This window comes from Diabrotica virgifera, chromosome 2 (assembly GCF_917563875.1).
Source record: "Diabrotica virgifera virgifera chromosome 2, PGI_DIABVI_V3a".
NCBI classification, from domain to species: Eukaryota; Metazoa; Arthropoda; class Insecta; order Coleoptera; family Chrysomelidae; genus Diabrotica; species Diabrotica virgifera.
Window position 1 is genome coordinate 265,071,164 of NC_065444.1, and position 16,190 is coordinate 265,087,353.

At 30.2% G+C, this 16,190-nt stretch overlaps 1 protein-coding gene across 7 annotated transcripts in view; it reads left to right on the top strand.

Moving 5' to 3' along the window:
• LOC126880622 (supervillin-like) overlaps window positions 1-16,190 on the top strand; it is a 668,543-nt gene that overhangs the window by 368,277 nt on the left and 284,076 nt on the right. For all 7 annotated transcript variants that reach the window (XR_007696656.1, XM_050644630.1, XM_050644629.1 and 4 more), the window contains exon 7: window positions 8,414-8,654. Coding sequence is in view for 6 of the 7 variants with exons in the window: in XM_050644630.1 (XP_050500587.1) it covers window positions 8,414-8,654 (241 nt within the window). In the remaining variant the exon portion in view is untranslated. The remainder of the gene's footprint in view (window positions 1-8,413; window positions 8,655-16,190) is intronic.

The window sequence follows — 16,190 nt, forward strand, 5'->3', positions numbered from 1 at the left end:
AATAAGTAATTTAAGAGGCAACAGTAGCGATCAGCAGTTAGCAACAAACGCGGTCCAAGATTGCGGCTGTAATTTAGAATATTTTGTCGAGATATTTGGCACACATATTCGTAATATAATAAAAAATGGCGGCACAGAGCCCAATTTGAGAAATATATTAGTATGCGGAAATTACTCTGTCATTAAATACAATATTAAAAAACGAGCCTGCATCGCCATTAAGAAGAAGAAAAAAATACACTTTCTTCAAATAAACTTTTTTATTCCATGCCTAGATTTTGTGTCATTGTTGACCTACTACAATTTTTTATTTCTAACAAGAAATCGAACATATTATAACTAATAACTAATTAGGCAACATAGAGAAATTGTCACTGTCATTTTGACAACCTGTGTTAGATTTTCTCTTATCTGTTCTGTTATCTTTATCGATATCTGTTCAGTGCAGTAGTGTATTAAATTCGTTATTGTTGTTTCATAGGAAAGTAGTGTTTATTTATAATTAATTTATTATATTTTTGAAGTTATACTTCTTTACGATCGAGAGTGAAATTTTATAATGCCGGGCGCATGAGCACACAGACAGGATGTATTTCTTTGCTAATCTTTCAAGATATGTATTGTTATATTTCTATTTGATATGAAAATTAAATTTTGATAATTATAAACAGAATTCAATTTAATATAAAATATTTTCAATTTTCTCAACCACGGGCATATAAATTTAGAACAACCTGTATACAACAAATTGTTATATTTAATTTTAAGAAGTGATTAGAAGAAGCATACGAAACTCGGGACAATGCGCTTAGAATAAACAAAGTGAATGGCGCGTACCATTATCGTTGTTCGCGGAAGGTTCGATCATTAGCCTATGCTAAATAAGACTTAAGTGAAATCGATAATAGGTCATTATCGTTGTTCGCGGAAGGTTCGATCATTAGCATATGCTAAATAAGACTCAGTTGAAGTAGATAATAGGTCATTAAATTTTGTAAATAGTAGAAAGTAATTTTAGAATGGGAATTAACTATTTTTTTTGGAAATCCATTAAGCATATTTAGAAAGATTAAAAATGGGTTTTGAGGAATACTGCGAATGAGAGTTGGTGGTGGAAGGTTGATTTGTGAATCTGGAAGGGATATTTAGAAAGTAGGTGAATGACTGAAAAGAGAGATCAGAATGTTTTGAGCTGTCGAGAAGTGAAGTCCAGTAGTAGACGGTAGTGTACGGAGAGTGAGAAAGCCGGTGTAGTTCCGTGAGTGTGGAGTATCTATCGTGGAACGAGAGGTAGGCCAGGTTGAGAGTAAAAGAACCTCCTTGAGCCAAGAGTGTCCCGGTAGCTGATTGCAGTTTCGAAAAAGGTAGAATACAGCATCACGACAGAAGCAGGAACGAGAGCTATACGATCTAGTTTTCAAAGGAGAACATTACTGAAAGCCAGGACGAGGTTTTGATCGCAGCCAAGGATAGCAGGAAACGGGTCTTGTGTGAAGACATTCTCAGTTCACCAGAAAAAGGTCAGTCTCATTTGTTTGGACATGAATGTATGGGTTTTTCGTATTAAATACCACATTATAAATTGAAGAACATAATAAATAATATCAGAAAAGCTTCATCAAACTTAAATAGAATTGTTGCTAATAAATCCTAATAGTTAAATGTTAATAAAAACTTTCAATTGGAAACCAAAAGGAAATAAGATTCCCATTTGTAAATGTTATGTTTAAGAAAGATAAGATCTAGCAAATATTAAGCAGTGATTGCCATTTAAATAAAATAAACAATATTTTGATTATAATTGTAACCCATATGTGTGTATTATTTTACTCTTTTCTTTCCTATCCCGATTAGGAACCATTGAGAAATACTTAGAAGCCACGAGAGTAAGTAATTAATTTTATAATTCGCCCTGAGATTGAAAACATATTGATATGTGATCTGGTAAATTAATTAGATTATGATTAATGCATTGATTAAATTAAATGACATATAAGAATATTATCTCATATCAATAATCAAGATCACATCAGTATGTATCAGCGCTGTCAGCGCAAATAAGTCATATTATATCATATAAAAGGATATATTAGTGTTCTTAGTAAATGTATTATTTATTATAATTTTTGTGTCTGGATTTGTCTTCCTCGGGAATAAGATATTTTATAATAATAGTAAGTATATTTAAAGTATTTTTGTATACTTCACTTGGTCTATTAACCTTTAACTACACGCGCTGGCGTATTTTGTACGCCAGATATAAGAATTCTACTGCAAATATATTTAAAATTTTAATTTTTGACCTTGTTTATGTCCCTAACCTATCAGTGGAATGTGCTTTACAATTTGGTTTTAGTTTCGTTATAATCGGCGTTCTGGGAAGATCGTAATTTACAGTTTATTATTTGTTCTTTCCGGTGGTGCACAATATGCGCCACGATTATATTAATATAAGTATTAATATAAGTACATATTTCAATTGTTTTTTAGTCATTATGGCACAAAATATATTTTTCTTTATAAACAATACTTTTTCTCCCGTAAAAAATCACATTTCAAAAAATTTTTTATTAGCAATTTTATTTATCATGAAATCCAGTTATTCCGTAATTCCAGTTATAAATCCCAATTGGCTTACTGAGAAGGAACTCCAAGTATTCATTGATGCCAAATAAGGTTTATAACAAACAACTAGGTGTATTTTTTCAAAAAAAATAAACAAATCCGCTGTTATTGTGTATTTCCTTGTGGCGTATAAAGTACGCCACGCGTGTAGTTATGTCGTAACTTGATGCGCGGGTAGTTAAAGGTTAAATTTGTCAGTATGTATGAGAAATCTTGTAACCTGTCAAAGAAAAGGGAATATAGCTCAATGGTAGAGCGTGTGACCGGAGATCAAGAGGTCCCGGGTTCAAATCCCGGACGATTCATATTCTTTTTTTATATTTTTGGTATCGTTTTAATAAAAAATTTTTAAAAGTGGTAGGTAAAGAAAGTTAGTTTAATATTTAAATACATACACATAACTTGTTAAGTATGTTAATTTCGTTGAAATCATAATAATAGAAGTATAACTTCTTACGTGCGTACAAAGTACACACACATTCTTTTTGTGTACTAGAACTAAGTTGTTGGCCTATTTGAAAAAATATATTTTTGTTAATGTTGTGAGTTTTACTTATAGGTAAGTATATTTACGTAAAAATATTTCGAATTCTAATGCGAATATATGAAGTTTTAGGAGGATTTTTTATTCTAAAAATATTAGCAATACATAGTTTAAAAAAATGGGAAAAGTTTATTTAAAGTTCTATTTAAAAAAAGGGTTGAAACTAGTTGCTTTTGGGGCTCTATGAACTAAATAAAATAAAACGGCTCATGTTTTGCTTCACAGCGAAATGATTAGATATTTATTATTGGTTTAGTATTATTTCATGCAAATACCTATGTTAACATAAAATTTTCACCCATTTTGGTTTATTTTTATAAATATCCATTTACTAATAATAAACTTGTTTTGTATTACTTCCATTTAGCGCGCCTATGAGTATAATTGTCAAAATATTGATATTAGAGAATGTCAAAGATTACCACTGTTGTCAAAGTTTTGCAGACCTTACGAAAAAAGGTATGATACTACATATCTCCCGAAGTTATATTGATGACACGCTACTGTATGCTCTTAACAAGATTTTTGTAATTATACCAGAATAAAAACCGGCAACTTTCATCAAAAAGTATCAGATCTTCCAATAAACATCAAGTAAAAATTTCATCAATCCAACGTTTGAAAATTCGGAGTATTAAAATTATGTGGCTTAATAAAATTAACAAAATCATTAAAAAACGATTTTATTTGATTAACAACCGCTTTGTTTTCTAACTAGTTCCCGAGTTTGTTTTTAAAATCGACTATTTTTCACAAATTTTCTTGCCAAATGTCGCGTCTATATTTAGTTCCGTCATTAGTATCGAGAGCGTTTTTCAGTGGTGAAAATCAACTCTAGGTGATAGGTGGTTGGTTCAGTGTGGTTTTACTTGATACTTTCTCGAGAAGTAAACAAAAATTTCAACTGCCCTATGTAAATATTTAGATGCATTGATTGGCTAATAACATTTGCAGGCATTTTTTCTTTTGTAATGCTAATTCAGTTGAATGTAAATTGCGCCCACGCTTGCTTTAAAAATATACTGTGGTATAGATATTACATTTGTGTTTTGATGGTTCTGAACATCTTCCAGATTCTAATAAAATATTGTGAATAGATATTTGCTTTTAGTAGAGGAATTTAAATAACATAAATATGTTTTTTGCGTTTTTGGGACTAAAGTGTTGTAAATCCCCCCAAATAGATACTAATTAATTCTTTAGCACCAAGCTAATGCATGCTAGAATATATTTTAATAATATTTATTTAATCAGTTAAGCCCATTTGTACCTTTCGGTGTTGGGTGGTTACATCTAGTTCAATACCTACATTTCAATACATTTTAATAATTATAAAATACTTATTTTAACAATACAATTTTAATGAATATAAATTACTTATTTGACACATCTTTCTGTCCATATATTTTAGTCTTGTGGTGCTTCTTTGATACTTTTTTTCCATACTGTTCTATTTTGAGCTAATTGTTTTACCTACTCCATTCCTCTGCTTCCTGTCTAACTTGTTCTTCCTATCTCATTCTTGGCCGGCCTACTTTATTTTTACTTTGTACCCTGACTTCATATACTTTTTTTGTTGTTCTTGTGTCCTTCGTTCTATGGATGTGGCCTAGCCATCCTAACTGTCGTTCCTCTATAATTGTCTCTATGGGTTTTAACTTCAGAGATTGGGTTATTGTGTCGTTTCTCATTTTGTCTCTTCGTGTATTATGTACCCCTTCTATTTTTCTTAAGAATCTCATTTCTGTTGCTTTGATTTTTCTTTTGTTGTTCTTTGTTAGCGTCCACGATTTACACCCATAGACGATTGATGGCCTTACCACTTTTTGGTACACTTGTGTTTTTACTTGTTTGGGTATCTCTTTCTTTCCAAAGAACGTATTTCTTAATGTATTATAAATTGTCCCTGCTTTTCCTATTTATTGTTTATTTCTTTGTCTATTTTACCATCTTCTCTTCCTCAATAATTGTACCCAAATAGTTGTAGCTGTTTACTGTTCTAACACTTGTCCTTCTACCTTAATTTTTATCACTTTTTTTGTAGTTGTCATAACCATTGTTTTACTTTTATCGGTGTTTATTTCCGTGTTCATTTTTCTTAGTTCTTTTAAATAAATATTTATTATTTGTTGCAGTTTCTCTTCCGTGTCAGCTAACAATACCATATCATCTGCAAATAGTAATTCTTGTATTTGTACATTGTTCATTTTCCATTTTCCTAATATAATATCTTTATTTAGTTTTCTCCTTGCATTGCTTTATTGCGTCATCTAGTACCATTGAGAAAAGTAATGGACTTAGTACGCAGCCTTGTTTTAGTCCTATCTTTGCCTGAAATTCATCAGATTCTTGATTGTGAGTCCTTATTTCTATATATTTTAATAATTATCAATGTAATTAGTTTCTTGACTTTTTGTATTCAGATTTTGTATAATTAATTTCTATAATCCAGCCATATTTAGAGTTTCTGGTTTTATTTTATTTTATTTCATCTATCATAATCTTCTGTCTACCCAAAAATTTCCTCTGGGGGGGGGGGGTTGTTTTGGGCATCGAAATTTTTTTGTATTGTTTGTAAAAGAGAAATTAATTTTTCCTACTATTCTTTGTATATTTTTTATATGCCCTGTGAGGGGTTTTAATCCCCAAAACCCTCCTGGGTACGCCACTGGTCTGCATACGGCATCTTCTGTCTTAAATAGAGCCCTAATGTACATCCTCTTATCTTAATTTCCTGGGTAAATACATATATTATAGTACTTCACTCTTGTCCTTTATGTGTCCTTTTGTTGAGCTGTTTCTCATATTTCTCATATATTTTGCTTCTAATTCAGTGGGGTTATGAAAAAAGGTAGATTCTCATAATCTTAGTTTGTTTATTGATGGTAAAATGGCTATAAGTTTCGGGACTTTACAGTTTAGTTTTTGTCCCCTCATCAGGCCACCGATACAGAAATTTTGTTTGAAAAAACTAAAAAATTGTAGTTTTGTTTTTTCAGACAAACAAAAATTTCTGTTTTTTCAAAAAAACAAAACTTTTGTATTGGTGGCCTGATGATGGGGCAAAATTGTAAGTCTCGAAACCGGTAGTCATTTTACCAACAATACTCAATCTAAGATTGTGAGTATCGACCTTTTTTCATAACCTTATTATATTATGGACTCACACTTACAACTTTTTCATCATTTGCTTCTAACTCTTCATTTCTTTACATTGTTTTATCAACTACATTTCGCGACTTATGTTGGTGTTTTTCTTAATTATTCTTCGCTATATCCCTTTATACGTTTTTACATTTTTTTTATTTTTTTTTATTTTCTTCTTTTCTTATCTGTAGTATTATTTTTTGGTTATCCATTGTTTTTTAGCCTCTTGTCTGTTGTGTCAATCTTCTTTGTATTGTGTATTATTCCACTTTTTATGTACGTCCACAATTTGTTTGTAATCAGGATGATTAGTGATTTTTGCATGTTAGCACTTATATTATTTTTTAATCCGTTTTTATTTCATTGTAATTTACTATTTTTATTGATAATAAGCCACAATTTTACTTTAAAATTTTATTTTGACGTTTCGATTTCCACTTAGGAAATCGTTCCCAAATACAAAACAATAATACATTAAACAAATTTTGTTTAAGAGGAAACAGTAGCGATCAACAGGTAGCAAAAACTTGTTCCAAGATTGCGGCTGTAATTTTGAATATTTTTTCGAGATATTTGGCACACGTATTCGTAATATAATAAAGAATGGCGGTACAGAGCCCAATTTGAAAAATATATTAATATGTGGAAATTACTCTGTAATTAAATACAATATTAAAAAAAAGAATGTGTGTGTACTTTGTACGCACGTAAGAAGTTATACTTCTATTATATGATTATATGATTATAAACGAAATTAATATACTTTTTATTTATATTTTATTTAAATATTAAACTAATTTATACTTACTACTTCTCAAACATTTTTATTAAAACAGTGCCAAAAATTAAAATAATAAAAGAATAAAACACACACAAACACATTAAAAATGCCACAAATGATTTCTGAACATTAATTGTCGGAAATTTTTTTAACTAAATACGTATTTTCTGAAAATAAAATTATATAATAAATATACTTACAATCATAAAATGTATAAAAAAAATAAAAAAATAAAAGTTTCTATTGGGATTCGAACCAACTTACCAGCGCGGCTGGTATTGGCGTTGTATTGGGGTTCACTCGCATTAAACGCTTCGCCACGGAGACAGTGTATCATTATGTGCGAAGATCGACTAACTAAACGGATTAAACTTTTGACATTTTTGAATTATGTAAATCAAATTATTTTGATTTTAAATTGAAATGATTTAGAATTGGAAAAATACAACAAAACATAGAGTAAGAAAACAATATATTAGGTGAATATTGATAGAAATTTTGATGGTAATCAAATTATGTATATAAAAATATTACATACTATGTATTTTGGTAGGTTCAAATAGGTAGGTACCTATGATACATTTACAATTATTACGTACCTGTTGCTTTAAAAACTCTTTAAAAATCACTACAGTTATAAACTTTTTTGTTTCTGTCCTCACAACAATAAAACTAATATATTATACATTTGTTTACCTTCATATTGAACAATTATTTATTATTGACAGATCATTTCAACACCCAATCAGAGCCCGTATAACGACTAATAAATTTCGCAATCACTTGCATCGTGCAAAGTGGCTATGTTCAAATATCATAACAACATTTGATCAACTATTTTTAAAACACTTACCAGTGTAAGATTCTTTAGCTTTGAATAAGCGAGATCGTAGATCGTCCCGGTTGATTGTTGTTATCCACAGTTCTCTACGCCTTCGAGCTAATAGGTTTTTTATCAGTAATTTTGCGGCACTCATACTAGTCACAGTTTGATGGGCTTTCACATTGGCATGCAATAATCATCTCTTCTATGTTAATAAGTCCAAAAATATAATATGAAAACTATTTAAAAAGGCAGTATAACCATTAACTAACTTTTTGTTTGTTGTTTCTCTTCCTACAAATTTTAAAACGCAACAACCATACATAACCAAACCACAGTCCCACAGCTGTGCCACAGCTGCCATATTGGATAATTTTTGTCATGTCATTTGAACATCCAATTGAATTATTTTAATAAAACACACATTTCAATGAATCTAATGTTAGTCTTGTTGCTTTTTGCTTGTTGTTTTATTGATTTTTTTTTATTTTAGTCGACATTTGGTTAAAAGTCCGCAGCAGTTTAACGAGGACGATATCAAATCCAATTTTTCCCATACGTTCGACGTGCACTCACTGCTAGATTTCACCACGTCGTTGGATAATGACAGCAATCTAAACAGTTTCTTTTCGTCTTCGTTGCATAATCAAACCAATACAGAAAGCTTCACCTGCGGAAAGATGTCTTCCGATTCTGCGTTCCAGTCGTTGGGAGATGGCCTGGAGTTAGAACAGGTAAGACAATTGAGATTTTAACAGTGTAATTTTAGCAATAGTAAGTTCGCCAAAGGTACCGATATTCGGTATGGCTCCATGACATCTCATAACGCGGCGATCATAACCGGACAAATGGTAACGGACAATTCGTAACAGCGACAGTTCGTAACGGCGACACTTGGTAACGGCGACAGTTCGTAACTATACAAATTCGTAACGGACAATTCGTAACGTCCAAATTGAAGTATTCTGTTTATTTTTGTTAACGTGGAAACTAACTGTTGTTACAGTTATAAATGAAATTATGTTTATCAATTTAACGAATCAGTATTAGAATACCCCAACGCTATAACCAATTACAAGGTTTATTATAATAACAGGTAATTATAATATTTCCTTTACTTAGAAAGTTGGGAATGTCTAAACACGGTTGTTGGCTTAAAGATTTCACGAATTACTTCATTATTCCTTTGTCTAGGTACTTATATGTAAATTTAAGGACCAATAAGAGGAATAAACTAAAAAAATAATAAAAAAGAATAAATAAAGTATTGTTAAAAGTTTGTATCTATGTATTTAAATATTTGTTTGTTAAAGATATTGAATATTCTGAAATATGATAGTTATTTATGATATAAGTGTTAAAAGTACACGTTTAAGGCACGCATGTGAAAGTTTGCAGAATGAGCGATAGCGAGTTCTACAATTCACATGAGTGCCTTAAAAATGTACTTTTTAACACGCATATCATACAATATTTTTTCTACAAACGTAATTACAGGACAATATCTACAAAAACTTTTACTTGAACTTGACTGACATTACATTCTTATATTTTTTTGACATTACATCAAAATTGCCTATACGGTCAATACGAATTGCAGTGCCATAAAATTTTTAAAGCACTAGTGCCTTAAAGTAGCATTTTTAACGCCCGTATGGAGTGCTAAAAATTGCATTTTTAACACGGTTGTAGAAAAAAGTGTTAAATATGTTTATTTGTTTATCCCGGTACTGGTTCGTTAAATTGATAAACACAATTTCAATTATAACTATATTAACAGTTAGTTTCCACGTTAACAAAAATAAACAGAATAATTTATTTTGACGTTACGAATTGTCCGTTACGAATTTATATAGTTACGAACTGTCGCCGTTACGAGTTGTCCGTTACCACTTGTCCGGTTACGAATTGTCGCGTTACGGGATGTCTGGTCACGATTCGGTATACATGGCATCAACAGTAATTTATTATCATTATTCTCTATGATTTGATCCCCATATATAATTTTTCTCTAGCTGTTTTCCTAAAACTGATACCTCTATGGAAGGTTGTCACTACATCTTTTGCGCGGTCACAGATACTTCTTCTACCGATTGGTGACTCATCTCTTGCTATTTTGTGAATAAAAAATATTTGATTTTTGTGTATTTTATTCGAAATTGTTTGGTTCAAATTATTACTACCAAAAAAGCAAGACCAGGAAGACCCTTGCAGCAAGACCAGGAAGACCCTTGCAGCAAGACCAAGAACAAGACCGGCTAGTGCAAGACCAAGACCAATACTGCCTTTTAGCTGCAAGACCAAGACCAAAACCAAGCTTGCAAGAACAAGACCAAGACTAGCCTGGTCTTGGCCTTGTTCTTGTTTTGCTCATCACTATTTTTTACTGATTCCTCACTCTTTGTCCAGGTCTTCGTAGCTGTAATCCCAAGGTATTTTATTTCCATTCTTCAATTGTTTTTTTGGACTATCAATACTGCGTCGTCTGCGTAACAGAGCAATTTTACTTCTTTGTTTCCCGTTCTGTCTTCTCTTCCTTTGTTGACGTCTCATCCATGACTAAATTGATGGGAAGAGAATAATAGGGCTCTATGAGTCCACCTTTCTTATTCCGCTGCCTATGTCTATAGGTTCTGTAAGTTGTCTGTCTATCCTGATTTCAATTCTGTTGTTTCTATATCTAGATGTTTTCAATAGTTTTTGTGACATCTAGGGGAACTTCTATATTATACAGATGATGGATTATATCTTTGAATCGTACGCTGTGAAATGCTTTCTTCAAGCCAATCAGACAGAGAAATGCTGGTCTATTAGACTCTACTGATTTCTCACTTGATTTGCTTTATGACGAATATTGCATCTGTACACGATCTTCCAGTACAAAAACCCTGTTGTTCATCTGCTAAACTTATTCTCTGATTCATTAGTTCTTGTAAATTTTAGTTGTAAGTCCTACGGGATCTTCATCATCATCATTCTCTTTGCCTTATGCCTATGCGGGGTCGGCTTCCCTAATTGCATTTCTCCACACAATTCTATCTTAACCTACGGTATCTTAACACTAGATAATATTCCATATATTTCACAACTTCAATTCATTGTATGTACTAAATTTTTGATTATTTCGCAGTTAAGGCGTTGATTGATGAATATAGGGGGGTTATGGTATGATCCGATCACTCACAGATTATATCTACGATATAATTAATATGCAATTAGATTTCTTTAATGCGATTTACAACTGTCAAAAAGTAAGAAAATCAGAGTAAGAAAAATGAACTTTGATTTTTGGATACATATTTTCGTAGCTTATATACTATTTGACCCATCATGGTAGGCGTTTATTCACCGGTTTTGTAGATAAAAATGTATTAAATAGATAAAAATAAATTAACAACAAGCTAGTCATTTATTTTATCTATTGTCAATATACAGTAAATTGCCAGATAAAAAGTAAATACATTGTACAAATAAGTTAGTTGCTACTTTAACAATAAAATTAAGTTCAACAATTTCATCATTAATACTATTTTAAAATACACATTTGGACCCGCAAATTAACTTAATACCTACATTAACATCATTATTGAAGATATCCAAACAAGAATATTAAAAAATGTAAACCTTTGCTTGTGAGGTCCAGCTGAGTGAGATGAGATTGGAAACACGGGATCTTTTTTCCTTAAATGTGTTAAAACAGTACTGCAGATACATGAATGTAGGTGTATATGCATGTTTTATTGATTACAGAAAAGCATTCGAGTGCGTTAACCATCAAAAGATGGTCGAAATTCTGAGAACAACGGAAATTGACGAACGGGATTTGCGAATTATCTCTACTATATTGGCACCAAATGGCAACAATTGAAATAGATCCGAAGATATACAAATCTGACGAGGAATACGACAGGGATGCATCTTGTCACCACTATGATTTAATCTGTTTTCGGAGTCTATATTCAGAGAAGCATTGGATAGAGTCCAAAGTGGAATTAACGGAACCATCACAGACAACATCAGGTACCTTGATAATACCATCCTAATAGCAAGCAACGCACAAGAACTACAAAATATAATAAATGTGGTAGTTCGTCATAGCTAAAGGTTTGCTTAATAGAATCCGAATGATCAGATGTTACATTTTTTATGCTTTGTTGTATAGCTGTGAAAGTTGCACAATGCCCTCTGAAACAGAAAAAATAATATATAGGAGTGCAATTAGAATGAAAACATGCATTGTTTCGGAAAAATTCAAACAAGCTTATATTTTTCTAAAACTTTTTTTGTTAGTTTATATACATGTTAAAGTAAAAAGTTCTACTCGCAGATTTGGCCGCTAATTGTTTATTAATTGTTTAAACAATAACAATTGTTTTGTATAAATAATTTTAAAAATATCGATAAATTCATTATTTTACTTTAATCAAATATGTTTCTATTTTGTTTTTGATTATGCTGAATCCGAATATGGCATTGCAATTTGAAAATTCTTATACAGAAGCTCTTATACAGTGTGTCTGCGTAGCTAGGAACCACATGGAAAACTTTTTTATTATCAATTTTACGAAAAAAAGTTATTCTTAATAAACAGCTCTGGATAGTCAAAAATCTAAAACTCAACCATCAGATATCCAATTTTATCAATTTTATACGAGTTATGTCAAAAATATGAATTTCGTCAAAGAGTAAAGTACCTTTATATTCCAGAATATCAAAAAATGCTATTATGAAAAGTTGTTTGAAATTAGAAACTATGTCTAAATATACAATTACATTATTCTAATCGAAAAAAAAATTAATTTTTTCTCAAATTACGGATACTCATCATTTTATTACAATTATGATAACTATTTTATTATCACTTTTACGAAAAAAAGTTATTCTTCATAAAATGCTCTCCCTGGTCTAAAATCTGAGATACAACCATCAGATATCAAACTTTTTTAATTTTATACGAGGTATGTAAAAAATATGAATTTTTCTTAAGAGTCAAGTGCCTTTATTATTCACAATATTTTAATTAGAAGGATGTAATGTAAACACTAAAACAAATTTTTTAATTCCAAACAACTTTTCTTAATAACAATTTTCGATATTGTGAAATGTAAAGGTACTTTACTCTTGAGTGGAATTCATATTTTTGATATACCTCGTATATTAAATTTGATATTTGATGATTGCATCTTAGATTATATACGATGCAGAGTATTTTATAAAGAATAACTTTTTTTCGTAAAACTGATAATAAAAAACTTATCAATAGGTTCCAAGTTAAGCAGACATACTGTATAAGAGCTAAAAAAAATTTTTTTGCTAAACATTTATTATTGTTGAAGCTTATTATTCAATGTATTTTACGTAAGTTTTACAGAAAAAAGTTTTGATCACTTTGTATAAACATTTTTTTAGCTGGTAATTTTCGGTTTTGTATTACATTTTTGTTATCTTTCTTAATTTTGTTAAAAAGAAATAGTTTATTTCATTTATAAAGTAAAATAATTTAGTGCATTTTAAAGACTACATCCTATGCTTTAAAAAAGCACTTATAAAACTGTAATAGATCTTTTCAAACTTGAGTAATACCGTCTTAAAGAGGTGGTAATTCTATAAAACTACGAAGATTTCAAAAATTACAATTTTTGAGACGTCATATCATTTGAATTAAATTTTTGAGATTTTTTTTTTGAATGAAACATTAAGTAAGATGCTTGAAAGGTAAGTTTTGCAAAATTGAGAGTTTTATAAGAAAAATTGTATTAGTTACACATTTTTAAATCATTTTTAAACAAAATTTATGTAAGCTCACTTTCTGCCCACACCGTACTTATGCCCATACATTTTATTTCTTCCTATTATAACCATAAGATAGCTTAGTTATTCTTCTTTTTGGTTCAATTTGTAAAATTTTATTTGATCAATTATTTAAAGAATTACATTAAAGTAACTCAACCGTGCACTTCGCCGTACGTTAGTTTACAGTGCGCCAATGTTTGTGAGAAGGGTGACTTTAGCGTTATAAATAAAAAATTATAGAAGATACAGATTTAATTTTAGAAAATTCTTTATATAAGGTTTTTTTTTGTAAAATTTTCTGAATTTTTCAATGGTCAAGCCAGTTTTTTTCTAAAATTTATATTTTCGGAGTTATTTAAAAAACATCTAATTTCGTAGTTCATTTGTTTAATAAAAAATGAAGCACCCACTTTTAGAGTAAAACTTTTTGATATGTTGTTTATTAAACATTTCTTAATGAAATTACAGAAAGTTCTATCTTGTTTGATTTTTTCAGAAGTTAAAATCTATATGCACTCCCCTAATAGATGCCTTTGAGATGTATATGTTGCTGACAGAGGCTGAGATTTCCACGGGTATAAAAAGTTACTAACAATGAGGTACTTCGGCGCATGAATAAACAAAAAGAATTAACTAAGATCAATCAAATACAGAAAAATAGAATACTTGGGTCATGTGTTGAGAGGTCACGGATATGAATTACTTCAAATCGTATTGAAAAGTCAAGTACAGGGCAAAAGATCAGTAGGAAGACTGAATACTCTAAAACTTATGGCTGAAAGATCTGAGCAGAAGGTTTGACCTTGTCCACTCCGTATAATAAGAAATTATTTAGCTTATAGTCCGTTCTTTAACGGTAAAATATTGCAAAACCTCTAAATTTTAAAGAACCGCTTGGATTGACATAAAATTTGGCATACACATAGCTAACAAGTCAAAGAAAAAAAGTGATATTGTGCCGATATGTGCTTTTGTCCCGGGGGTGGTTTTCACCCCCTCTTGGGGGTGAAAAAATATTCGTCCAAAGTAAGTCAGGAAATGGATAAACTGGCTAATTTTAAGTAACTTTTGTTCTATAGCGTTTCATCACTAAGTCAATACTTTTCGAGTTATTTTGCAGTGAATATGTTCATTTTTTCAACAAAATAACCACGCTTTTAGACGGTTTTTCGCAAATGACTCAAATAGTAAGTATTTTGTCAAAAAAACATTCTTAGCAAAAATATAGCCTGTAAAAAACTAAAAAAAAAATGGTGTATATATCACGTCTCTATACCTAGTAGAAGCAGAGTTATAGCTAATGAAAAATAGGTTCATATTCGTCAAATTCCAAATGGAATACTTTAACGTGAAATAACCAAAAATGAAGCACATTTCGGGGAAAACTCATTACAACTTATTTAAAGTGTTTAAAAAAAGCTTCATTTTTGTTTTATAAAAAAAATTTCTAGCATCAAAAGTAAACAAGTTACGCTCAAAATAAAGTTAGTCCCTTTTTGTTTTGGTAAAAAAATCGAGAAAATCATCCCCTAATTAGTATCTTAAATGAACTTAATCGTTATGACTTCACAAGTTTCTTGACTCGTGTATGTATTGTTTATATGATCTGTAAGTTTCATCGGTTCAAAGTCCTTATTATTGAAAGGGCTGTAGTTAAAAGGGGTTGAACGAGTCACTGATCACGAATGTATAAAAATTTAGAAACACCAAATCTTAATCAATTTTTGCCTAACAGAAAAACAAAAAAATACATGATATTCAAAAAAGCAATGCTGACTTTTTTTGTTTTTCGAGATTTTTGGTATCTAACAATTTTTAAGTTATTTTGAAAACAAGCATATTTTTCAAAATTAAAATTTTTAAAAATTTTACTTTGAAACCAAATTTTTTCAAAAATAAGCACTTTGAATCGATGAAATTTACAGATCATATAAACACAACATAAGTAAATAATTTGTGGAGCGGTAACGATTAATTTCATTTTAATTTGTTAATTAGGGGGTGGTCTTCCCGACTTTTTTTGCCAAAACAAAAGTGACCAACTTTATTTTGAGTTTAACTTGCTTAAATTTATTGCTAGAACCTTTTTGGAAAAACAGAAATAAATCTTTTTTTAAACACTTTAAAAAAGTTATAATGGGTTTTCCCAAAAAGTGCTTAATTTTTTGGATATTTCACGTCGAAATAGTATATTTGAAATTTGGTGAATATGAATCTATTTTTCATTGGCTATAACTCTGGTTCTACGAGATCCAGAGACCTAACGCGTACACCATTTTTTTTTTACTTTTTTATAGGCTATATTTTTGCTAAGAACATTTCTTTCGACAAAATACTTACTTTTTGAATTATTTGCGAAAAACCGTCTAAAAATGTGGTTATTTTGTTGAAAAATAAACATATTCACTCGCAAATAACTCGAAAAGTGTTGACTTGGTGAAAAAGCTCTATAGAACAAAAGTTACTGAAAATTAGTC